The following is a 24,995-nucleotide window of genomic DNA, read 5'->3' on the forward strand; positions in this document are numbered from 1 at the left end:
CTTGATCCATTTTAGCGTGAAAATTTTACTTAATTTCTAATGTTCCCCTAAAATAAATATTTGAACATTCAAGTGATTTCCGAAAACAAAAATCTTCTGAAAAAATAACTACACGCGAAAAGGGAAACCCCCAAAAAATATTAGGCTACTTTATGGCCAAAAAAAGATGGGTTTACCCGATGGTGGGCTTGAATATTCCTATTCGCCCCAGGCGGGGGTCGAACCCGCAGCCTTCGGATTAAAAGTCCGACGCTCTAGCCAATTGAGCTACCAGGGCGGTGTGGAGACTTGTGATGTACCTACCAATCATGACCTCCAGTTTCGTGCTCCTGCAAGCCAACGGCCCATTTTTCGGGCTGAACTAGCTCGTGCATTTTATCGAGTACGGCTGTGTTTAGCGTTGTTGCCTGTGCCACATGGGCCCATCCGCGCGCGGGGCCAAATTTGGTTGCAGCCTGGCCGTTCCTAAAATAAAACTTGAAAAGATAACGCCTTTACCAGAAGCAAAGGAAAAGTCCTGGCGGTCATATTTCCAAATGGCATAGAAACCTGATGGTGTCAGAAGCGACTGAGTTGATCTCTAGTTGGCGTGGACTTGAATCTTTACTCTTTTTGGGCTATGATCAGAAAGGATTTTATGCACAAGGGAGACGGACTCAAAATTTAAACAACGGCCACAAGGTCTGGCCTTGTAATTAAAGATATTGATGCACATTTGATTCTCCTGGTCGCCGATATTGTACCCTGCGATAACGGTGCCGATCACATCTACGGATACGACAATACAATGGATTGGATGGATAACAACAGTCGGCAGGCATTGGCAGGCACTAAAATTCAGGACTGGCATATGATCCCTGTCACAACCCCCAAATTTGGAGCTTTTTTGTTCCCCGCTTGTGCTACAGTAAGCAGTAACAACAACCCACAGCCCCAGCCTTAGCTCCCGCAAACGCTCCCATTGGTACCACAACTGCCACCACCACTGCCGGCCCCATTCAGCAATACGCTTTGGTTAAAGTCTTGCGTGCTTGGCGCCACGTCTAGCGCCGGGTTCCTGTCGAAAAAGTTGACCGGCCTCATCGTGACCCTCAGCACCTCGCAGGGCATGACGGGGAAGTCCTCGATCCTGGGCACGTGGTTGATGCCAAACTGCGCCCACACCACCGGGTCGCCGCCGGCCAGCGACTCTTTCCGCTCGGCCCAGGTCCTCACCCCGGTCCCACCCCGGCTCTGGTTCGTGTACTGCCCGCCCGAGAACAGCTCCCCCTCGGAGTACCGCGTCACGTACACGGAGCGGTCGGCAAACTCGGCCCGGCGCCGGTGGAAGCTGTCGGCGTCGGCGAGGATGGGCTGCATGGAGGGGATCTGGAGCTTGTAGCCTGCGGGGGCGCCGTTGACGGCGTTGCGGACGGCTGGGTTGGTGATGCGGAACACGCGGCCGCGGGAGCTGTCGAGGTCGAAGCCGCCCGACGTCTCGATGGGGATCGTCTCGACCGTGTAGCCGACGCCGTGCGGGTTGGTGGTCGCGTCGCGCGCGAGGGGCACCGCGTCGTCGTACACCACCGTGTTGCCGTGTCCTGCCACCATGGGATCGATGCGCAACGAGAAGAAGTGCTGGTGGTGCGTCGCCAGCACCCCCGGGTGCACGACCGTGCCGTACGGGTGGGGGGTCTTTTGCAGATCCCTGTCCACCGGCTGCGTGCTGAGGATCCCCGTCGCGCGGACCTCGTACGTCACGTCTCCGGCCTGGTTGAAGATCCAGGCGAGGATGTACTCGTAGTTTGACACGGTCAGGATCGTCTGCAGGACTAGCTCTCGGTTGCGCACGAGACTGGCCTTGTTTGTCCGGTAGTTGGTGTGCTTCCAGAGTAGACCTGCGTCCTGCTCGTGGATGCAGATGACGTTGGGGTAGTCGACTGGCTGTCCTTCACTATTGCTTAAAACTCCCGAGATGTAGTAGATGGAGCCGAGGCAATCGCATCCCAGGCCTAGGTTGTTGGCCATGATGCCCGCACCCACGTCGCCAAGGTCAAAGGCTGCCTTCTTGTGGAAAGGATGCCGAGGGTCGGCGTAGGGGATCGACATATCTGACAAGCTCAGGCGGTAGAAGAGGGGCTTGCTGTCGTAGTGAACGTCATAAAGAACCATACCCTCCCTCTGGTTGAATCCCACTTTGAAGTCCCACTTTTGCCATGAGACTCGATGACCTGTCTCGGAGAACTTGGAGACCTTGAATGAAGCGCCTTCTGGTTGCAGCACCCGCAAAGGCTTCAGGTCTGTCCGCAGGGCTGGCTGCGCCTCGGCAACATACTCATTGGGTGGTGCGGGCTCCCATGGCGACAAAGGCCTAACTTTGGTATCAAGACCCGTTGGCAGAATGTCGATACGAACTACCTTCATAGTCGTGGGGTCTACGACTGGTGATATCGGTAAGGGAAAAGCATAATGGCAACTTTCCGTCATAGAAGCATTATTCGGGTCCCTCATGTACAAGAAACATTGAAACAGACGCTTTTCGTCACTAAAGTTTCCCTCGTTGACACCGTCGGACCCTGGATTGCAGGGAAGAATATTCAGTATCTCGTGAGAACAGAACGGATAAAGCTATGTGCTTTATGATCTGGGCTAATCGAGGTCATGTCTTCTACTTACCATATATCCAGGGATCCGCTACAAGCTTTGTCCCTTCAGGCAACTTCAGCTTGGCAACTTCGGCCATTACACTGGGATCCGAGGCGAGCATCTCCTCGATCTCCAAAAGCTCCTCGGCGTCGCCATTGGCGTGGAGGTTTGGTCCGAGAAGGACGTTGCTCTCCACTACATTTTGTGTCAGGTTGACGATGGCTTCATGGAGTTTGTGCTATTCGCCAGAACAAGATAACCAGCGTCAGCATGCACAAAGAGATATTCATTATCAGTGTTCGTGTTCGGCTGAGATGGTGGTGTTTTTTTTTTTTTTTTTACGAACCGTGTTCCTGATGTAGTACCCGACAAAACTACGTCGATCAATAGGTGACGTCGCTTGTCCCTTCTTCTCGGCATCCAGATAAGGGATGAGCTGCGCCTTTGCCGGTTCCGAGAGGGTTATGACCTTGAATTGAAACTTTGTCCCTTCGGGCCATGCACCGCGGATCAGGTTGGCGCTCCGACTGATTTCCTCTGCTGATAGAGGTCCAAGTGGGTGGGTTTGGTACGGTGTACTTGTTCCATTCGTTTGGTGCTGGTCCGCAGCGGCCGATTTGGGCTGAGTTTCCATGTCAGTGGATCGAAGATATCAGGCAAAAGATAAGAAAAAAAGATCGGTTGACGTTTTATGTACAAGCCTCGGGGGAGATACACTAGGGAGTTTCTCGGACTCTTCAACCAAAGAAACCCCAAGAGTAGGTCAAGGGAGGTCATTACGATTATATATACTCCTTGGAGGTAGGACGTGAAGTATGCAAGTGCGATAGAAATAATGGAGATAGCCGGTGGTACATAGGTACATTACCAAACTGTACCACATTGGTTGATCCACACGGGCATGATCGGCAAACAATTTAAACTACAGCCGATTAACTCTCTAGTCTAAATCAGGAAGCCAAGTTGCTAGTTTACAAGGCAATCTTGGTTCTTATTATCTGTCAACACGTTTGACATGAAACCCCGCTTGCCTCGACGCTTGTGGCTACCACGGATGTACGGAGATGGCTAAAAAAACATGATAAAATTGGAACATGATACCCCATAGATATACCTTACCCCTCACTGCAACAGCTCAAGTGTGGGTAATGCGCTGGTGATGCGCTTGCACATTGCCAGTGGCCACTCACCCAAGATTCCCCCAACAACTCGAGGTATTCACCTAGCTACGTATGTACTTTATATACAAGTCTCGATTGCGGCTACACATCATAAAACACTCACATATGTCCGAAATGTTGGGCCAGGGTCTACTTCAATAACCTGCGGTACCCAGAAATCATCCAAAACCTCGCGTACCACGTGTGTAGGTCATCCATCCAGGGCGGCATGGGAGGCTTTGCCTCGTCGCCCTCTAGCTTCCTCGAACTGGGGAAGAGGGTACTCTTGAGCCCCAGCTCGACCTCTCCGCGTTCCCTGTCCACCACCGCCGAGAAGGTGAAGAGGCCGTCCGAGTCGCGCGGGCCCTGGTTGCGCGGCGAGTCTCCGCACCGCACCGTGATGGACGTCGGCGTCTTCTCAAGGACCTGGAAGTGATCCGTTATGATAGTTCCCGGCTCGTACGTCGAGGCCGACAGCTGCTCCTTGGACCAGAGGTCTTGATCGGTCGAGGTAGAGGCGTTGTGGTATTTACGCGCTAGGTATCGACGCTGGATTTCGTAGGCTGAGAAGAAGTTTTTTTGTGCGAAACCAAAATAAGAAATTCGTTCCAGAAAAAAAAAAACTAGTCTGGGAGAGAATCATTGACTCTAGCTTCCAAATGGTGAGCGGCTGTGCTTTTGCAAGTCGCCAAACGTACCAGGGCTAGTCCAAACACCGCGGCAAAACTCGAGTACGATGTCGCCTTCCTTCTCCAACAACTCTGGACGGATCTTGTCTAGGGGCACGCGCTTCGTCACGACATCCTGGGTCGGCGGGTTTCGGTGGATGTTGTACTTCTTGTAGAGCTTTGAGCTGAACACGCTATCGTTGACGGGGAGTGGTCTCGTGAGGGTGGTGGCGCTGCCGATGTAGCCCAGGGTAGCTGCTGCGGTCACTGTGCCCGCGACCAGGGTTTTGCGAATAATCCCCATTGTTGACGACTTTGTTTGCTCGTGTTTGGTTGGGTTGTTCTGTTTGGTTGCCGCAGACGACGCGTCTCGGTTGACAGAAGCTATAGCGCTTCTTCTCCTCGGTTCCTTGGTGGAGTTGCGCGAAATCGGCACAAGATCGGCGTAGCGTTTCGGTGGATGCGATGCCGGACACACCTTGGGAGTGGAGGGGTTCCAGGCACTGCGGGTACGCTACGTGGTAAGCAATGTCGTCACATCAACCCAATTTTAACAAACCTCGGTTTTGAACAAAGTGATCCCATCGATTGAATACTTAACATGCGCGATACCACCAAGATAGCATTCTGACTTTGATCCTTATCAACAAGTATTGATATCATCAAATTAGTTTATATGTCCAAAGTATAACATCATTCCCGACCGCAAACTGCAATCTTTATCCTTCGCTGAGATATGAACAACGTTAAAGGGGCTGCAACGGACCACTTTCGGATGGTTCGGAATGTCTGGATCCTTTGCTAATATCATTAACTTTCAAGTTTGCAAGCCGAGATTTTAGTTCCCTATCTTCCTGGCGGGATTTTAACGAAAGTCAAAAAGTTACAGTAACAACCACTGTACTATGGTTTAAAGAGGCAACACAACAGCATGAATGTGTGAATTGCAGAAGTTTTGGAAAGACATGGGTTCTAAAGATTAGCAAGTTCTTCACATACCAAGGGAATTATAGCACACATGACGGATGATTGAATATTTGCACAAGTACATATATCTCTTACAGATGTGGTATCGGTCTGCTTTCATCTCTAGCCTGGTCATTGATCCGCTTCCACATCCCTTTCCTCAACTCATGTCCGTCCATGAATGCATCTAGCCACTTCGGGTCGAACTTTGGCAGTTTCCTACCTAACCCTGGTTTACCGTCTCCGGCCAATTCTCTCAGAGTCTCAAAATACTCTTCAAAGTGCGGGTGGATGACGGTGAACTTGGGTCCATCGCCAGTTTCAGCAATGCGGTCGGCTTCCCACCTCTGCATCTCGGCAAGCGACGGCAGCGCCCTCGAGGTTCTCCCGGCCAGGATCCGAGCCGCCAGAACGGCCTGCCACTCGAATATTTTAAATGTCAAGCCCGCTCCCACCGCCCCGACGAACAGCAGAGTCGGATCCTGTTGCCAAACAACGTGGTGATACAACCCCGGTACGCGGTTCTTTCTGGGTTGGATTTGCGGGAGAAACGGCAACGTCCAGCTATATCCGGTGCCAAAAATCAAATAATCGACCCCGCTGGCTGACGTGCCGTCGACAAAGTACACAGTGGCACCCTTACCACCGGGTGGTACATCGATTCTGGCTATCGAAGGCTGCATCTGTACTTTTGGGTGGCGGAATGCCTCGTCGCCAAAATATGCGTTGGCGGTGTGACCCAAAACGACTGCGTGCACGGGGGATTTTGCAACTTTGACAATGTCAAACGCAATGTCAGCGGCCGACACAGATGCGCCCACCACCACAACTCGCTGTTTTCCCAAAGATTTTTTTTTTTCTCCTGATAAGCACTCGCATCCTTTCACACAAAATACTGAGAAAATCTTGGACATCGTCTTATCACTTCCTTACCTTGTCTTTGAACTGATCCCTACCCCGGAAGTATTTGCTGTGCAAAACACTTCCCGGCATGGCCCGCTGCATCTCCTCCAACCCCTCGACGTCAGGGACGTACGGCACATTGTAGTGGCCGTTCGCGACGACCACGGCGTCGAACGTCTCGTTCCACCAGCGATCGCCTCCGCGCCCGTCCGGCCTGCGTAGGACCACCCGCCACTCGTCACCGACCTTCTCGACCAGCTCGACGGTCGTGTCGTAAGAAACAACATCGCCGTGGCCCGGGGTGGCCTGGATGACATCACCGACGTACCGCCTCAGCACCTCCCAGTGACGAAACGGCGTGGATGGGCCGTAGAGTGAGACGGAAAGCTCGCTCCTGTCGGCCGGGATCGGCTCTTGCGAGAACTGCATGGACAGGTCCTGCACGTTGGTCTCCAGGTACGGGTAGATGGACGAGTCGGCGAAGCGCGGCTGCGTGGGGGTCGTGACGCCGGATGCTGGGAGTTGCTCCGGGATCGGAACCGGAAAGTCTGCCGTCCGGTCCGCGAGGCGCTTGAAATCAGACAGGTGCGGAGGTTCCGCCGAGTCCCCGATCCTTTTATTTTGGAAGAACAAAGAAGAGACGTGGCGAATAAAAATCAGCACCAGAGTAGCGGATTTTGCGCAAATTTTGTCGCATTCATGTCGGCCACGCTCCCCCATCATTTCCCACTCACCAGCATCCTCCAGGGCCTTCTCTGCGCTCAAACACTCGAATGACATCAAAAGCCTGCTCTTTGGCTAGTGCATCTAGGGTTATAGCGCCGGATGGACCGGCGCCGATGACGGCCACCCTCTTGATGGAGGGCATACTCAACCTAATATGAACAAAAAAAAAAATAGAAATAATAAAAATAAAAAAAGGAGATTGTGACGGGATCATGTACAGGAGAGAGAAAAAATATGAGGAGGGGTCAAAAATTGGATGATCCACATGAACTAGCATTGTCATGCAGCCATATTTGTACTGTAGCTGAATAGGGACACCTCACAGGCTTGACAGGCACTCGGTCGAGCGATGTAACCACAGAGCGCGGTCCCTGAATGGTGCAAACTGTGCTGAAAATGACGAATTCGGCAGGTGGGCGAGGATCACTGGTTTGTGGACCCTGATTTAACAATTGACCATTGTTAGTTGGAAAATGCACAAGAAATTAATGGCGATAATTGTTACGCGTTGAATCTGTGTTTACTGAGTATCATCAATGCAATGGGTCTCGAGGCAAGAATCTGTGTGTATTTTGTCTTGAATTAATTGCGATAAAAAAAATAAAAATAAAAGATAGAGATCGACAAAAAAACACTGGTTCAAAAATCGTAAAATCGTTACAAAGTAGTACAGTATGAAGCAACTCCCATAATCCCTGATTCAATCCCTTCAGTTGCATTACTCAATCGCAATCTTCCTACCCTGCGGCTTGGTCATCTTCGGGACGACAATGTTCAGCACGCCATTGTCCAACTTGGCCACGACACCACCCGCATCGATGCGGGTAGGGAAGTTAAAGGAGCGCGAGAACTCGCCAAAGCTGCGCTCCGAAACCCAGTACTTGACTTTGTGCTGCTGACCCTCCTTGCTCTTGTCGACCTGCTTGTCCTTGTTGTCGTCCGACTTCTTGTCGGCAGCTTCCTTGCCGCTCTTCTTGTCGCCCGAGGACGGCACAACGACTGCATCGCCATCGTCATCTTCGGCGGGCTCCTCGTGCGTGTGCGAGCGCTCGCTGCGGCCGCGGATGGTCACCGTCTGGTCGTCGGTGAACTCGATGTTGATGTCCTTCTTGTCCATGCCCGGGAATTCGCCATGCAGGATGTACGTGTTGGGCGTCTCCTGCAGGTCAAACTTGGGCGTCCAGCTCACAATGTCTGAGATGAGGCCGGAGCGGCCGCGCTTGGTTGTTGTTGCAGCGTCAGAGGAGTTGTTGTTGTTGCTGGCCTCGACGGCATAGTTGTTGAAGTCGTCGATGAGACGGAAGAGCCCGCTGTAGCTGGGCTCGTAGACGGATGAGCGGGGAGCGAAGATCGACATTTTGGTGGTTGATTAAGTGTGAGCTTTTTAAAAAGTGGTTTAGATGATGAAGGTATGATAGATTGTTGTAGTGATGGTGTATGTAAAGTGATGATGTATTATTAGGTAGTTGATTGGTGTATAGTCGTGTTTTGAGCGCGTGTGTGAAGCTTTGTATTATTGTTTCTCTGTTGTTTGAATCTGGCTTGCTAATCTCTCTGGTCCTCTGATCCGTCGAATAGTGACTCCTTTATAGACGACAATCCTACCATGGATCATCGCTAGATAGCCAGATAGGCTTCTCCTCAGAAGGTTCCGTGCCATCTCGAGGCTTCTAGAGATAACCTCAATGTTCTGCGCATCCTTGAATTGGACGTCATGGAAGGTGAGAGTTGCCGTATCTGTATATTTTCTGGTGGAGTCTAGAAATTTCTGGAGAAATCCACGACCTAAATTCGAGGTGGGTCACAGTATGAGCACCTTTAAACACGCATAAATGCCTGCAGATACTAGTCACACCGGACAGTACTACTGACCGAATAATTACTGTGTTCTAGACATTCGGCATTACTATGTACAGGTGTTGAAGCCAGCAGAAGAACCTGAAAACCAAACACAGAGAGTGGTTTGAAAACACATTCTACTACGTAAATCTTTGCAACTTGCCGGCGGAGATAATGAAACTTCCAGTAATTGCATTCGGCGGGGCAGCGGTTCCATACTATCTAGTTGTAGGTTTGGATTGTTCATGGTAAATTCGAAAATGCGATCGTTCGCTTTTGGCCATGTCAGCCAGCAAGTGGTAACTTGTAAGTGAGAACTTCATAGTGTCTCGCATATGTCAATATTACGTATCACCCCCAGACATTAACCCAGATAGCTTGCATGATTTCTTGAATATCCTATCTGCGGTTTCAAACTCAAAAAGCATCGCAAGCAGAGTATTTTACATTCATTTTGATTGGCATGGCGTCCATCTTTCGAACAAACGTAAAGCAAACTAACTTCCCCTAACGATGCAAGACCAAACTCATCAGTGCTTGTCCTATGCGGCTTGAACATGTGTCATCTGCATAATCGCGGCGTATTCAAACTTTAAGTTTTGCCTCCTGAAAATTTCAATTATTTAAGGATGCCCTCCGCCCCAGCCTGACGGGGTTGTTCTCTTCCCCTTCCTCTTCTCCTTGGGGGCTTTTGCCCCCAAAACCCGCCCCAATACCAACAAAATTCCACCATCTCGATCAGCGGTACTTTAGAACTTTCTCCGACCTTGGCACACTATGAAATATGACACAGCAACACAGAAAGCAGTTGTTGTCAATTTTTTTTCCAAGACAGAGTCGACGAGCCTGACCTCGTCACCATGGTCCGACAAACCCATCTGGAGCGGATTCGAGAATCCACCACTACGGCAGAACTGGAGCCAAATATCCAACATTCTCGATAGCAAAACGGCAATGTAGCTGCTACCCGGCCAGCTGAGACAAGACATGAGAAGAAAAAAAAAAGAAGAAAAAAGAACAGAAGAACTCAAATCTTGGAAAGGACGCCTTGGACCTAACGACTGATGGCACGCCTCACTCTCCTGCCGAGTTCGGCACGCCTCATCTGTTCAGAGCGGGTGAGCATGCACGGGCCAATGCGCAGAAGAGAAAGCTATGGCATACCGAGCCTACGAGGGCATTCACCATCATCGAGACACCCCTTCGAGGCGGTTCAAACCGCCCAAAGAGCCATTTACCTGTTCCTTCGAGGCACCAGGCTTGATCTGTTCAGAGCGGATCACCTGGGATGTTTCGTCAGTGGAATAGCGTCTGGACTTTGTACCACTCCGTCCGAAGCTGTCTAATGCGCCTTTCGAAAGAAAGAGCACCAAGGATAACCACAATTTGCGACATTGACCGGCTTGTTCGGAGCGAGTCGGCTTGGGTGCTGATTGTGGACGGGAGTGGCAGACTGAGAAGCAAAGACATGTTTGCTTGTGTGCTTTCTCAAAAAGAGTCCCAATGGGCCGTAAGGATGGCATCTCTTGAGGAGTTTTGCTTCCAAGCCGTGTGGTTGCGACATTGCTCAACCTGTTTAGGGCGGGTTGACTTTGGACGCAGTCTGGCACGGGATTTGGAATCTAGGTTAAAAGGAAGAAAACATCTTAGCCTTTCATCGGAATTGCCGAAAGCTCATCAATCCTTTCTTTTTCCATAGCCACTAAACGACAACTTCCCTTTCCACAAATTATGGGCCCCTTTGGGTGCGATGCAGTGATGTTTTCACAGGTCAAGTAATAGTAACAAAAAAACTCGCCAGTAGCCAGAGTAACAGCAGGAATTCGACGTTGAGACACTCCTCGTATTTATCAACAGACAGCAAAAATGCAAATATCTTATTAGTGCTCCGTAACAGCTATTTAAGGAATGTAAAAGTAGCTGATACTGAATCAAAAACAAAGCTGCAAACAAAAAAACACAACCTGCTACGTTTTTCGGGGGGTATAAAACTCAACCGCCAAGAAGCAAAAAGAATCCTCTCCAAGCCTAAAAAAAAAGGCCAGGCTTTCCTTAGACCACCGTGTAGAACCCACAGTCACATGCCCTCTCCATCAGAAAGGACTCGACTGACAGGACCACCAAAGCCCAAGCGTCACCTCAGAACTTGAGGAGCACGCTCTCCAGCCATTTGCTCATTTCTCCCTAGGAATAGGCGGTGGGCTGTGCCTGGTGCGCCTGCGGTTGCTGCTGCTGCGGCTCTGCGTGGTCGACGGACACGGGCTGCTCCACGAAGCCCTGCTGAGCCTGCACGCCGCCATCGTCGGGATAGGCCTGCTGGGTGGTGGTGTGGAGCCCTCCCGGGCCGGTCTTGAGCTCCGAAGAGCCGGCGGCGGCCTCGGGATCGGAAACGCGGGTCGTGGTGGTGGTGTGGCCCTTTTGGAAGCGGATAAGAGCCATGACTTGTACACGGAAAGTATGGAAGAGTTAGTTTCTACTGCACATCATTTTTTCTTTTTCTTTTACAAAGTCTGTGAGAAGAGGTCGGGAGATAATTGTAGTAGTCTTACCAAAGAACACGAGCGTGACCACAAACAGAACCCACTGGAGGGCACCCAGAGCGGCAGATGCCTTGATGCAGCTGGAGCCGGTCTTGAAGTCGTTGCTGAGCCCGAGGCGGCCCCTGCCGGTGTAGGCACTCTCGTAATCGCCGATGGCGGCGGCGTCGGCGGCCAGGGCGGCCCAGCTGGCCAGCCAGAAGATGACGCTAAGGATCTCGACGGCCCTTTTTGGGGAAAAGAATGGTTAGTTCAGACTGTCAGTGTTTGTCGTGGTGGATAGGCACAACATTCAGGGGTGCCATTTGAAAGACTTACAATTGTCCCCAGATGTTGTAGATCAGAGGAACAATCAGGATACTGATGGCGAGCCATCCAATGTGCAGGAGGGTCCACGCAAATGTGAACCAGGTGAGTGCGAGACTGGACCACTGAATAAGGGAACAAAAATCGCAAAACGTCAGCCAACTAGAATGAAGGACACGGAAACAGTACCCGAAGCAGAGTGGGTCAACTCACTGCCACTCCAAACTTGTTTGCAGCAACAGCGGACAGGATGAGGATCAAGAGGGCGAGAGCCTGCGTAGGTTCTTGTCAGCATGTTTTTCCCCCCTCTTCTTGTCCCTTGAACAGTTTGTTAAACCAGTAAAAGCTCACCAGTTGCACGACCCGGATGATGGCGATCCACATGGGCGTGGCTGGAACATGAGCTCGGTTGTTTCCGTCTCCCTCCTTGAAGGCCCAGAAGTTGTTCTTCATGGCGGTCATGTTGTCGAACGCGCCTAATGTTGAAAGAGACTAAAAGTAGTAGACAGCTGCGGGGTTGTATAGTCGGCTGTTGTAGTAGATGTTGTGTTGTATGTTTGTTGGTAACAGTTGCACTGGATAAAAAAGAGCTGGCAGTCCTTGGTGTGGCCGATGATGGTTATTAACGTCGTAAAAAAAAGAAAACTCCAACAGTTTCCCTGTTTGTTTGCAGCAATAGCCCTCTGTGGAATGTTATGGAGTTCTACCTCTTTGTCAAAGCCAAAGGAATGAAAGACACAAAATCATCAGCCCAACTCAAACGCAAGGGCCGATCCCACTGTTCTTTAATGAAATGCGCCAGGTCCCTCATTCTTGTTGGTCCTTGGCTAGGCTACGTGATGTGTCACAAGTCAACTGACTAGCGGAGAGCGGCTGAAAGGTAGGGTGAGACTTGGAGACATGATATCCGCAGGTTCTGCCTTCGCGGCGGATCCCATGTACATTCAGCTTTCCAGGATTTTTTTGAGTTTGGGTTCGTCCAACTGGACTCTCTACCCATTCTTCCTTGTCTCCCCATGTATTTGTCCGCAGTCCTTTGTTGGGAACATTCACATTCATCCTTGAAGTAAGGGATGTTTTGGTGATAAGGGTTTCCAGATCTGCCGAACGATAAAAAAAAATAATAGTAATAATAAAAACGCCAAGGGTATAATCTGTCGTCACCCGGTTCTGTATAAGTGATGGGTTCGTTGGTTTCGCAACTTGGCTAATCACATTTGCAGGACTCTTCATGTTCAATGATTGGTGTTTGCTTCTTTGCAAAAGTCAGCCCCGGATGCGCTGCACGATACATGAATTTACAACAATTGACAACAAGGTTCCAAGATGCGTTGAGGTTCTTTTTTTGGCAACAAGCTGAAGATTGTACATAGTACTACTGGTAGACCTCTTGGGAGAACCCCACAGATCGACATCACCAAGACCCTGGAGTGGGCAAGCTGTGTGGATTCTGACTTTTTTACTACGTGTACAAGCACTTCACAGAAAACAATCAAGACAGATTAGGTTTAGAGGCCTCCCACCGTCAAAAACTCAAATTATGAGAGAAGAGATGGAGGATGAGATGGATTCTTGGGATTCTACTGGCACGTGTCTTGGCATAAAGGAATGTTGCGGTTTGGACAAAGGGGAAAAAAAAAAAGAGACGTGTTTTGCTTAGCGTTAGGCTTGGTTCGTCAGACCGTTCAATTGCCATGACACGCTAACCTATCAGCTGAACTTTACTTCCATGCAACTTTCTGCGAATAACGGATGACATCTTGAGCTCAGCTGCGTCTTTGAATTGAGGTAAAGTGATTGCATCATGTTTTTGGTTGCCAACGGTTTTTTTTGGGGGATAAATGAAAGCATTCAAGAGGCGAGGAACATGACTCACCAGGCAGATAGACAAGTGACACGAAACGTTTCACCAAAACACCACAGCTGTATATTCAATCAAATAACAGTTTCTATGGACTCCCTGTGTCCCAAAAAGTTTCTCCAAATATTACACCTTCATAATAATAATAAAAAAATAAAGTCAAAAAGAATAAAAGCACAACCAGCCCGAGCAGCGTCTAGTCTTACTCGGGGGCAACGTCAGCAGCACCCGACACTGTCGGATGCCGAAAACTGACGTCAAGCTTTACTTCCTGCCGTTGGTTGGACGGCAGAAAGGACGGCCACGCTCCTGCCTGTTGGGGTCGCAGGTCAAGGCGCTGTCCTGGATGCAAGTGAGACGCTCACCGCCTATATTTTTTGTGATTCGAGAGTTAGTATATATTGTCGATTATGTTTTGTCAAAATCGGGACAGAAAGGGTTCTATCATACAGTTGGCGCTGCCAGAAGGAACACAGCGTCCGCTCTGGCCGTTGACACGGCAGACATCCTGCTTCAGCGAGGTGTTGGCAACACAGCAAGATCCCTCAGGGACGGGCCTGTTGGCGTTGGCGCCCTGGCGCTCCATGAGGAGGACGGCACGGCGGTCAAGGGACTGCTCGGGGGTTTCGACCGTGGCGGCGCTGGCGACGGCCAGGAGGGTAACGAAGGTGGAGGCGATGGAGAACTTCATTTTGACGGATTTCTTGAGGCTTTGAAATTACAAAGGTGTAAAAAGTTTGTGTTTTTGAGAGAAAGTTTGTGGGATAACAAAGAGTGTATCGTCGAAGAAAAGAATGGTCCGTCCGGCGGGGCGATGAAGTAAAGAAAGTATCAAATGATTGAAAACTGTGGTGTGGATGGGCTGGAAGAAGACAAACAAGATCTTGAAAGAAGGACAATCAGGTTCGTTATATACAGATTTTCCCAGTAGCTTACCGGGGGCATGGCTACGAACCCCATCATCGTGGTTCCTGAGGACGCCAGGTAACATTGTCCCTCGGTCCGATACAAAGTAGTAAAGAAGCTTAACCTTTCTTTCTGCGTGGACCTTACCCATGAACAAGGCCAAGCTCATGCAGGGTACTTTGAAAGGGGTTTCGAAAATCCGAGCAGCATGCTCCATCCAAGTGGAGGCCGGTGTTGTCCAAATCTGGTATCCTGAAACTTGACGAGATACGCTTCAGTGTTCTGACAGATGTCTCAATCTAGTTCGCAGAGCGAATTGCTGCTGCTGCCATGATTTCAAATATAGACTTTTTGTCTTGCCAGGAAAAGAAAAAGGAGACAAAATCAAGGCAATAGGCAATCAACAACGTGAACATCTTGACTCTTTCTTGCAGGGCGGACCTGTCATGCTGTCAAGACGATCCGACGCGTTGCGATGCAGCTTTGGCAGATGTAAGGAACCACGCACTAACTAACATGATGTCGCTGGACACCACTGAACTGTTCGTCAAGAAAAACCCCCTGCGTTGCGTTTGTCGCCTAGCCCCTGGGTTGCGACCAAAGAAAAGATTCAGATCCACAAGGAAAGGGGAAGGAAAAAACAAAAAGGAGGTTCATTTGCAACTCGAGTTCGCGTTGTGTTGCCCCCATTCTCCATACCACTTTGTTTCGTCTGGTGTGTGCAATGGATGAGTCGCCTAAATCTAGCGTAGATCGCTACCCACACTGCAAATCTCGAGGGGCGGAAAAAGGTTCGAAATGTGGCATTCAATTCACTGCCAAGTTCCAACATAAGGAATTTGCTCCGCACATACATGAAAAAAAAACGTACTGTAGTGCTTGTGGCCATTGTCGCAAACTTCTCCAGCGCCAACTGAAATTAGCCGATCAACCGTGACCCTAGCGTTTCTGACCTGACCGGTGAAAAGGAGGGGGAAGAGAAGGTAACGATAAAACAGGAGTGGGTTCGTTAAAAAAAGACTTTTTAGCGCAATAAGGTTAAGCTGTCTTGTTCATTAAAAAGAAGTTTTAACCACAATAAGGTTAACCGGTCTTGACTGTATAGAACGAACGGGTGGTCTTGGTAAGTCGTCATACATTCTTGATGCAACCGATGAATTCATCCCAAGTTACCAAAGATGCCAAATTGCTGGGAATCTTAGACTAGCATACCTAGACTAGTTGGGAAAGATCAAAGATGCACTCAGGGATCATATTATTGTGTGAGAAACTCCCTCGACTGGTAAATCCCAGAAGTGATAACCAAACTAGTAACATCACAACAAGGTCAAGCCCAGCACGGCTCCGTCACGACGAAAAATAAGGCTACAAGTACTTGGTAGCATTCTCAAGTCTGTCTTACTTCTTAGGCTGAACAAATGCTCTAAGGGTCGGGCCGCATTGCTAAACCACCTTCCTAGTTTAGATGGGGGGGAAAAAGGAATCACTGCAAGCCAAGTTCGTCTGACAACAGAACATATGCAGGTACTAAACTATCTTGTGCTAGTTCTCTAGTAAATTGGCTTAATCAAGGAATGCCCAGGAGATGGGAGAAAATTTGCGAGTCTCATCAAATGTCGCACTAACAACATGGGAGGCCTTGTTAGTGGATACCGTTGGCGCAAATATTGCTGACCACACTGAAAGGCCAACATGGTCTCTGAAACCTTTTTGCGGGCAGCGCCAAGCAAGCGAGAGAGGTGTGGGGTACCTTAGCACTCGGAATTCGGGTATGTAGAATTGAGCCGCTCAAGTTTAATGCAACTCTCCTTGGAACGTTGCCAATTTGATGAAGAGAATGAAAAAGAAGAAAAACGATAAAGATGAAGAAGAAAAATGTCTATAAAGTGCAGCAGTACAACAAGTCATGCAGTGTGATGCTTTTTGGGACGTTTGAAAATAAGCCAGCTGAGCAGGCCCCAGGGACATTCTAGAACTACATTAGAGTTAAGCGGAAGTAATTGGCGGTGGTGGTTGGAATCGAGACGACTCGGCTGTGCCGGAACGCTGAGGCTTAATAAAACCAGGGGTAAGCCAGCAAAGACAGACGCATGGATTCATGTCACGAGTGACTTGGTAAGAGCAAGGAAAATTGTCAGTCAAGGTTGGAAAGTTCAAACATCTCCTAGGAGCGACATGAATCGGATCTGCGCAGACCGCTTTTTTTTTCCGTCGTGTTTTTTGTTAAAGCAGATGGATTTTCCTCCTTTTTTCCGGATTGACAGTCAATCATTGACAAAGAATGTTCGTGCATCTACGTGGTACCTATTTTTGATTTGCGGGGGATTCTCTTCTCTCTCTGATCTTTATGTAGCGCCATGTTAACCACTGCAATTAAGCACCTGCCTGCCTAACTTGAGATCGAACAAGCCAAAAATTCTTTTCAGAGGATCCACCAAAGCGGCGCATGCTGTCGGTTAGTAAATTTGCCGATGCGCTTCCATTTGCTTTTGTTTCTCTGGATTTCTTCTCTCAATCCTCAATGCTTGTTTGTCTACAGTAGTCAGGGTGATAGCTTCTTTCAACTTTCCTTCAAAATTCGGCAAATTTTGCTGACTGGATTCCATCCCCTTTCTTCCAATGTCAGCAAATTGGCAATTGGCAAGATTTTCCATTGTCCTTTAAGCGCCTGCCTGCAGAGATCATGGCTGATGTGAGATGGCGGAGTCGCTTGGATTGAGCGAAGACCCCTTTTGAGTGGCTCAACTGCCAATGGGAAAGTCTGCGGTAAAGAAAGATCTCGGGGGAGTTGATGCACAGCAAAAATCAAATCGTCTCGTGCTTCATTCAATCTTGTTAATCGCGTTAAGCACGTCGGCAGGTTGGCGGCTAAGTATGGGGGCGGTGCAAAAAAGCGAGCTGACAGGCCCGCTGTGCACCTCAGATAGGGTAAGAAGGCACAGCCAGCCGATTATAGTCTCTGGCACTGCCATTGTAAGATGGTCATTGTCAATTTCTTGCCCGAAGGCAGTACAGACATAACGAATGTCCGTTGCCATAAGTAGGTAGATAATTGTAGAAATTCCTCGAGAAAGTATCGTGCCAATCACAGCAAAATCAGATCATTTTTGACATTTGCGACAAAACATCAAAAGCAAACGAACCAATTGACATAGCGGCTTGTATTGTCCGTCCTCTCATACCACCAAATCACCTCCGACAAATTCAAAAACACCAAAAGTTATCAAAAGAGAATGACCGCCCTCAAAATTCGCGCCCTGGCCGCCGTGCTCGAGCAAGCCCAAACCGCAGCCCACCTCATCCCCCGCCAGACGAGGACGCAAATCGATTCGTACCAAAGGCAAAACGAAGAAAGCTTCAAAGGCTTTAGCACCGGCATCATCGTCGCCATGGTCTTGTCCATCGTCATCTTCTTTGGCATCATGATCGCCCTCATCGTCTTTACCATCAAGCGTCGGAACCGTCGCCTGGCCTCCTACACCGTCACGAGCAGCTACGTCTACGGCAATAACGGCGCGACCACCACCACCGGTCCCGGGTACAATGGGCCATATACTTCCATTCCGAACCCCACTCCCGTTGCGCCACCGGCCTATTCGAATAACATGTATGCGCCGCGTGGCGGTGCGGACCCGGCGCAAGGGCAACAGGAGCAGCAGCATAAGGGGACCAGGGCCGGGGCGGATCCTGCTGTGGGTATGGAGCCATTTCGTCCTACCGGGCAGGTTCCGATGTAAAACGACTCAATAATCTTTTTTTTTTTCGCATTGCATTACATAGGCAGGCATGGTCGGAGCATTTCTCGGTTGGTTCGGTTTCTTGTTCGGGCAGATTTTTTATGTTTTGTTGGTTAATGATCGACGTGCAGCAACCTTATATATATATATATATATATATATATATATATATATATGATAATCCACTTTTTTCCCTGTAACACGACACGGTATTTGACGTTCAATCATATGAAGTGCTTTGGTAAATACGGTACACATACATATAGTCCCACGAGTTTAGCTGGCATCCCGTTCATTCAATACGTAGTATGGCGGCTGAAGCCTCAAGTGATAAGACCGAAACGTCCTCCGTGCAAGCCGTGTTAGTCGCGCACCGAAACAAGTATGCAAGAAAATTATATTACTGTACAGCCCTGGACCATGGTTGTATGTGTTCGTGTCATGTAAGACACCAAAACAAAACAGGTATGGAGCAAAATACCAAAAGCTTAGCCGCACGTAACTTGAAAGGGTAGTATTCTGCGCTTTTATGAGCGGTGTAGCAAACAAATTAGTTCAACCAATCTTGGTCTCAGGTCTGTGGGCGGACGGAATGGGTTTATTTCACACTCAGTAGTATTGTATTGGGCCATGATTTTCTTGTTAAGCGTGAGCCTGAAAGGTATTCATGAATTGGACGTCCTGATCTGCAATGCCATAGCATTTCCAGTTAACCGTCGCCTCCTCTCGCATAGATCTCAGAGATCATGGAAGATTTCTAACTCCTTCATCTAGTCCTTCTCCAATGCTTCTATTACCTTTTTGTTCTGCACACTGCTCGTCAACTGTCACCTTGTTCCTATTCTCGGCTCAAATAGCAGTTTCCATTGTACGCTCATGCAGCACTTTCGTTCCCAATCGCAGTAGCCTTAAATTGGTCAACTATATTCCTATAGTATACATGAACTGCAACAAGACAATAACGCCATGAATTGATTGCAACCAGAGACGGTTTTAATGGCACTGATATAAAGAAACATTGATGACATGCACATTTACCAGAAAATGGAACAAGATTTTTTTGGTTGTTGGCTCTCCGCAATCCTCTATTTGCTATGATACATGCTCTCTAGTCTCTAGTTATACAGGTTCTCAAAACACAAAAACCATCATCCATGCTTTTCTAATCAAACAAATCCTCGTACATGCTTACAAGAACAAAAATTCAAAGTCTCAAACTTCAACAAAAATCAAACAAGCAAAACTGAAAAAAAATCACACTCTTACACACACTCTCTCTTTCATCAGCTTTCTTTTCAGTAAGCCGCAATCCTCCTGCCGGTCACAGCACGGCGAGGCAGGGCGGGGGAGGTGGTAAGGTCGTCGCGCTTGATGAGGTTGAAGCTGAAGCACTGGCTCTCGAAGACGGGGATGGTGGTGGAGAAGAGGTCGGTGCTGAGGGTGCCGATGGAGGCGGTGACGCCAAACTGCAGGGAGCTGGCGAACCAGGCACCGTTCTTGCACTCCTTGTCGACGTTCTTGGGGGCGCTGAAGGTGATGCTGCCCGTGTCGCTCTTGTAGGTGCTGGTGACCTCGGCGTGGGCGTTGAACGAGTTGACGAGCGTCGGCTTGGTGTCGACCGAGGCCGTCAGGTCGACCAGTCCCGCAAAGGCCTTGACGCCCATGCCGACCGTCAGCTCCGCGTAGGGGTTCACCTGCAGGCTGGCGTCGACGCTGAAGGTGTTGTCCATGGTGGTCACGGGCTTCCAGCCGGTGGCGGTGGAGGACTTGGCGTCGATAAAGTCAAGGTGGACCTTGCTGTCGGTGAAGGTGGTCAGGATGCCGGTCTTGACGGTGACGGTGCCGGAAGCGGACAGCTCAACACCGAGGCCGAAGGACAAAAGGGGGCCGACGTCGAGGATGCCGGGGATGGAAAAGGCCGAGACGGTGGCGTCGAGAGGCTCGAACTTGAGGCTCTGGGTGGTATCCTTGCTGGCCTTGACGGCGGTGGTGAGGTTGAGGGCCAGGGCAGAGTTGTAGTCGAGGTCGACAGACATGGAAGACAGCTTCAGTTTCAGGAAGTTGAAGCTCAGGCTGCCGCTGATGCTAATGTCTCCGGTGTACTTGGCGACATCAGCAGTGACGGAGAAGGGGCCCTGGTCGACCAGCTTCTTGCCCGACAAGTCAATGGACAGGTCGAGGTCGAGGCTGCGCTTGGCCTTGGCACCGGGGGTGGTCGCCCACTGGACCTGGGCGTCGTTCATGACGTCCTTGATGGCCGCCGAGGCGGCTGTGGCCGTCACGGTCGTCTTCTTGTCATCGAAAGCGAGGGCGCTGACGCTGTAGAAGCCACGCTGACCATCAGAGGCGCAGCTGCCATCGCTGGTGGTGACAAAGACAAAGTCCTTGGCGGGCCACTGCTTCTTGGCCGAGGCGTAGTCGGTGGCGTCGGTGAAGGGAATGATGACGGATCCCTTGGTAGCGCACGAGACGCCCTTGATGGTGGCGATGCTCTCGAGGACGACCGACGGCAGCTTCATGTTTCCGTCGATGGAGGCCGAGGTGACGCCCTTGGAGGCCGCGATCGAGGAGGAACCGCCGGAGCCCAGGAGAGAACCGCTAGTGAGACCCTTGGAAGAGCTGCTGTCGCCGCTGTACTTGAGGCTGATCTTGTTGGCCGGGGCGAGCGAGACCGCCTTGGTTTGGCGCTTCCACACGGCCCTGAGGACCAGGGGCTCCGCACCAGGAACAGCCGCGGCCGGTGCCGGGGAGGCCACAGCTGCGGCAGCCACAGAGTGGGCGAAAAGGATGGAGGTAAGAGAGAACTGCATGTTGACGGTTTGTTAAAGTTGATAAAAACTTGAACAAACACGATAACAAAGACAAGAGATATGAGAAACGAATTTGGTATAAAGTGAACAGTTCTTAAAAAAAGAAAAAAGGCAAGATGTAAAAAAGGCCGGTTTCTCCAGAGAATGGAAGCTCAAGATAGAGCGACAAATAGGAAATAAGGAAAATAGAAAGGAAAAAGATAGGAAAAGGAAAACGAAGCTGCAGTGAGAGGAATGGCGGAGGCCGGTGAGGAGAAAGAGAGGAACAAAATCCATCTCAACGGCGGAGAGGCTGTCTACTTTTATAAATCCCCAAGACTCACTTTACTTCACCATGGAGTACTGCTTATTTGCTTTGCTCACTCCTGAATACCCACGCCGTCCATCCACAACGTCCTACCCAGCCCATCGCTCAGCGCGCTTATTGGTTTCAGGGGATCTCGCCTACACCGCTTTGGTCTTACTCCCCCTGCAGTCTGGTAAGGCAGGTACCGTTTTTTTTTCTTGTCCCCCTTAGCGAAACAACAAGAGAAAACAAAGTTCACCGTAAACCGCATTCTTTCACTTGTTGGGACTTAGCTAACTAACTGCCGGCGATACAGTAGGTGCTTGGGCGTTGCCAAGTTGTAGTGTGTGGAGCATCACCTCACAAGCTTGCGGCGAACAGGGTATGTTTGCTATTTACTGCTACTGAACCATACAACCATGTACGGAGTACAGTCGGCCAGGATAATAAAGAAGACAGAGTAGTGGCGAATGGTTAGCCGCGGACAGTAAATATCCGTAACGCCACGGAGGAGATGTACATATTTTTTCGCTATATACCACCTACCATATCCCCTGTGCTGAAAGGGTATTGAAAGTACCTGGCATAGTAAATTTTCCTACTTGATGTTTACCAGGGGATCCACTTCGCATCCTAGCCTTTCTTTTTTATGATCCCTGACTGACCGTACAGCTCGCATGAATAAGATTTCATGAAGAAAGGGGGATTATGTTTCCCATGTTGCCGGGTATCTAACAAACAGGAGAAAATAAGGCATACCACTCTAAAATGAGCTGACGGCCCCATCCGAGTTATGTAATATCCCATTCGCAAGTCAAAAAAGAGCCCCCCGGTTTTGGGCCTGCCGGACAACCGAGCGTAGATCATACGATCCTTTTTGAACATTTTGGGTGCTGCTTCTCATCCCGATTGGCTCCCCTAAGACCCCTATGGTTCTCCTCACGAGTCAGCTTGCTGGTTAACATGGCTGTGCCTGCCACGGGGACACTGCGTAAATGCTACGTAGGGCTGCAGGCCGGGCGGAGCCTCAATGTTTCAAATGAAGTTCAACATCTTGGCACCCCTATCGCTAAGCCTGACCATAGATGAAAAGAGGTAGGCGGCTCCTCAGAGACGAAAGAAAAAAAAAAAATCATCTCGTACTTGCCGGCGGTCTAGATTCCCGGAACCCATTAACTTTTTTGGTAATTTCCCGCTACTCCGCCCCCGGACCCAGCAAGTAAAGAAAAAAGACAAGACGTCCCTCCCAACAAGCGAACGAACAGACCAGCTCATATATCTGGTTCTAGGTCTAGATTCACGCCTAAAAAAAGATACATGTTGACAATGCTATGAAAAACCCACCTATTAACTATGAGCCCACCTACTAACTTGTCCAACGCCAAAGTCCGCTTGAAATCGTCTAGATGCATGATCTAGAGATTTCGAGTCCATAAGGGTGTGCATCAGGGTGTCCAACAGGGTGTCCAACAGGGGCAGTTGTATTACACCCCGATTAGGTAAGAAAGAGAAACAGTCGAGAGAAGCGTGTTCGCCTAGGAGATCATATATCCACTATTATCGGCTGGCCTCAATTTCTTCACCTTTTTGTGTCTTAGCCTCTTTGCAAATGACTCGATGCCATCCGCAGTCATCTCGACTCGCTATGCCATCAAAGCAATGTGCTTCAGCTCGCTAACGCCGGTGGGAACGCATGTTAGCGAAGTTAGGTTTGGGAAGGCAGTAACCCAAAGAAAAAAAAGTAGAAAAAAGAAAAAAAAGAAAAAGAAAAAGACCACTTACTTCTCGACCTGCTTGCCAACCTTCATGGGCGGGTACTCGACTTCCTCGCCCTCATCTCTCCCTAGGTTGAACTGCTCGGCACGAACTGCCTTTGCCTTTTCGGCCAGCTGCGGGATTGGCACAAGGTCAAAGTCCGACGACAGATGCCAGAACAGCGTGGATGAGATTCGGATCAGCGGCCTGTCGGGGTTCTCCCGCTTCCTCCTCTCGACCACGTCCATCGTCGCCTTGTTGACAACAACCTCGTGGAATCCAGCCTTGATTAGACCGCCGGTGAGGTGCTCAAACTGCTTGCCAGCCTGTACGAGAAGATGGTTCCCGGGAGGGATCTTCACGGCAATCTTCTTTCCAGTGTTGCGGGCCCAGATGTGTAGACCCGGATAGCGAGAGCGACCGTGTATCGTAAGAAAATTCAGATCGGTGTGAAACCCAGCCAGGATCGTATCCTCCTTGGCATACTTCATCAAATCAGAAGCTGTAGGCGCCAAGAGATGTGGGCTGGGGAGAAGTGTTAGCGAAGCCACGGCCTAAATTTAGCGACCCCTTTTACGGCAAGCTCCGGAGACCCATCTCAACCAAATTACTGGACGTGGCACACCACACAACGAAGACAAACTTACCCGTAACGCCCCGCGTCCTTGAAAGTTCCACTCGGCAGTCCAAGACCGATCGCGGCCATCTCGGCAAGCTCAGATACACTGGTCAGGAACCAGATTTGTCAGCAAGCAAGAACAATGACAGGGGAAAAGGAAGAGAAGGGAAGAAAGAAAAAAAACGATTCCAAACTCACGCATTCTTCATCAGACCACCCCACTGATCCATAGTCGGGGCCCATCTCTCGCGGATGTGCGGGGCCTCGGGCGTGACGTTGGCAGCGTTGAGGGCGGGGAATTCGGTCTCGTACGGCGGCAGCTCGACCATGCGCCAGAAGAAGCGACACTTTGGATCCGGGTCGTGCGCCGATATGTCGAGCGGCCGCTCCTCGGGCTGCAGGCGCTCAATGACCTTGAGGCAGGGCTCGTCGACGGCGCACTTTGGCTTCTCGGTGTTCTCGAGCGTCACGCCGACCTGGTAGCCCAGCTCGGGCCGCTCGTCGCTACGGAGCGCCTCCTCGGGCTGCGCAAAGTAGTCCTCCAGCAGGTCCAGGAAAGTGTCGTTGGCCTGCTCCGACACCCGCGAGTCGTGGAGAACCAACGCTCCGTAAGTCACGAGCGCCGCCGCCGCCTTGTCACACTCGTCGCGAACCGCTTGCGAGTCACGTGGTTCGCGGAGGAAGACGTCGAGGTCGATGACTGGGAGATCCATGATTGTTATTTTTGTGTTAGCTGTTTATTTTTTTGTTGGTCTCTTGCTTTTTTTGTCTTTGGTTTCTTTTCTAATTGGTTGTCTGGCGTAGAAAGTAAAAAACGAGAATGCGGGGAAAGCAGAAACAAGTCGTAAACCAACAGGCAAGAACACTAAACCAACAAACTAAAAGAAGAAGAAAATTCAAAAATCCACGACAACAAAAGATACAGAAAAAAAAACACAAAGGTGGACAAAATGACAAGATCACGCACCAAGTGTCAGATGACCTAGCTCAACCCCCTTATCGGGAAAAACATTACATTCAATGTCACGAGGGGTCGCGGAGGTCGGCACCTTCCGTGGAAGTAAGACCGTTTTTAGCGGGGCCGCAAATCATGTCCGACGAAAGCCGATTCGGTGGTCTGACTCGGAGGCGAATTTCCCCAGGCAACATCGTTCGAGCTTTCGAGGCCAAGTTTTCTTGACCTTCCCTTCTGGGAACTGAGAAGGGCGCACCTTTGACGCCTACCTCCTATACCTTGCTATACCTTCCTAGGTAAGAACATTGCTAAAGCCTGATTCTAAAATATCACAAC

The 24,995-nt window shown here is 49.9% G+C and overlaps 8 protein-coding genes across 8 annotated transcripts; 1 reads left to right on the forward strand and 7 right to left on the reverse strand.

Annotated features, from left to right (window-relative positions):
* Positions 1 to 651: 651 nt before the first annotated feature.
* PgNI_00727 (uncharacterized protein) lies at positions 652 to 3,413 on the reverse strand. The gene is made up of 3 exons (XM_031120804.1): positions 2,972 to 3,413; positions 2,656 to 2,863; positions 652 to 2,555 (listed from the first exon to the last, which is right to left on the reverse strand). Exons 1-3 carry the CDS (start codon positions 3,257 to 3,259, stop codon positions 940 to 942), a joined length of 2,112 nt encoding a protein of 703 aa, XP_030987485.1. The 5' UTR covers positions 3,260 to 3,413; the 3' UTR covers positions 652 to 939.
* Positions 3,414 to 3,935: 522 nt separating this feature from the next.
* On the reverse strand, positions 3,936 to 4,945 carry PgNI_00728 (uncharacterized protein; the record flags this gene model as incomplete). The annotated part of the gene is made up of 2 exons (XM_031120805.1): positions 4,484 to 4,945; positions 3,936 to 4,348 (listed from the first exon to the last, which is right to left on the reverse strand). Exons 1-2 carry the CDS (start codon positions 4,755 to 4,757, stop codon positions 3,936 to 3,938), a joined length of 687 nt encoding a protein of 228 aa, XP_030987482.1. The 5' UTR covers positions 4,758 to 4,945.
* A 566-nt stretch (positions 4,946 to 5,511) lies between these two features.
* On the reverse strand, positions 5,512 to 8,405 carry PgNI_00729 (uncharacterized protein; the record flags this gene model as incomplete). Its single annotated transcript, XM_031120806.1, has 5 exons — positions 5,512 to 6,252; positions 6,353 to 6,935; positions 7,057 to 7,197; positions 7,372 to 7,474; positions 7,790 to 8,405. 5 exons carry the CDS (start codon positions 8,403 to 8,405, stop codon positions 5,512 to 5,514), a joined length of 2,184 nt encoding a protein of 727 aa, XP_030987483.1.
* Positions 8,406 to 9,575: 1,170 nt separating this feature from the next.
* PgNI_00730 (uncharacterized protein) lies at positions 9,576 to 12,578 on the reverse strand. Its single transcript, XM_031120807.1, has 5 exons — positions 12,082 to 12,578; positions 11,944 to 12,003; positions 11,743 to 11,855; positions 11,437 to 11,651; positions 9,576 to 11,328 (listed from the first exon to the last, which is right to left on the reverse strand). The coding sequence occupies exons 1-5, from the start codon at positions 12,190 to 12,192 to the stop codon at positions 11,072 to 11,074; spliced, it is 756 nt and encodes a 251-aa protein (XP_030986237.1). The 5' UTR covers positions 12,193 to 12,578; the 3' UTR covers positions 9,576 to 11,071.
* An 801-nt stretch (positions 12,579 to 13,379) lies between these two features.
* Positions 13,380 to 14,821, reverse strand: PgNI_00731 (uncharacterized protein). Its single transcript, XM_031120808.1, has 2 exons — positions 14,042 to 14,821; positions 13,380 to 13,959 (listed from the first exon to the last, which is right to left on the reverse strand). Exons 1-2 carry the CDS (start codon positions 14,280 to 14,282, stop codon positions 13,856 to 13,858), a joined length of 345 nt encoding a protein of 114 aa, XP_030986236.1. The 5' UTR covers positions 14,283 to 14,821; the 3' UTR covers positions 13,380 to 13,855.
* Positions 14,822 to 17,730: 2,909 nt separating this feature from the next.
* PgNI_00732 (uncharacterized protein) lies at positions 17,731 to 18,234 on the forward strand (the record flags this gene model as incomplete). The annotated part of the gene is made up of 1 exon (XM_031120809.1): positions 17,731 to 18,234. One exon carries the CDS (start codon positions 17,731 to 17,733, stop codon positions 18,232 to 18,234), a length of 504 nt encoding a protein of 167 aa, XP_030986239.1.
* Positions 18,235 to 19,529: 1,295 nt separating this feature from the next.
* PgNI_00733 (uncharacterized protein) lies at positions 19,530 to 21,044 on the reverse strand (the record flags this gene model as incomplete). Its single annotated transcript, XM_031120810.1, has 1 exon — positions 19,530 to 21,044. The coding sequence occupies one exon, from the start codon at positions 21,042 to 21,044 to the stop codon at positions 19,530 to 19,532; it is 1,515 nt and encodes a 504-aa protein (XP_030986238.1).
* Positions 21,045 to 22,275: 1,231 nt separating this feature from the next.
* On the reverse strand, positions 22,276 to 24,625 carry PgNI_00734 (uncharacterized protein). Its single transcript, XM_031120811.1, has 4 exons — positions 23,903 to 24,625; positions 23,733 to 23,810; positions 23,113 to 23,610; positions 22,276 to 23,004 (listed from the first exon to the last, which is right to left on the reverse strand). Exons 1-4 carry the CDS (start codon positions 24,415 to 24,417, stop codon positions 22,974 to 22,976), a joined length of 1,122 nt encoding a protein of 373 aa, XP_030986233.1. The 5' UTR covers positions 24,418 to 24,625; the 3' UTR covers positions 22,276 to 22,973.
* Between the last annotated feature and the right edge of the window lie 370 nt (positions 24,626 to 24,995).

The sequence above is a fragment of the Pyricularia grisea genome (assembly GCF_004355905.1).
Source record: "Pyricularia grisea strain NI907 chromosome Unknown Pyricularia_grisea_NI907_Scaffold_1, whole genome shotgun sequence".
Classification (NCBI taxonomy): Eukaryota; Fungi; Ascomycota; class Sordariomycetes; order Magnaporthales; family Pyriculariaceae; genus Pyricularia; species Pyricularia grisea.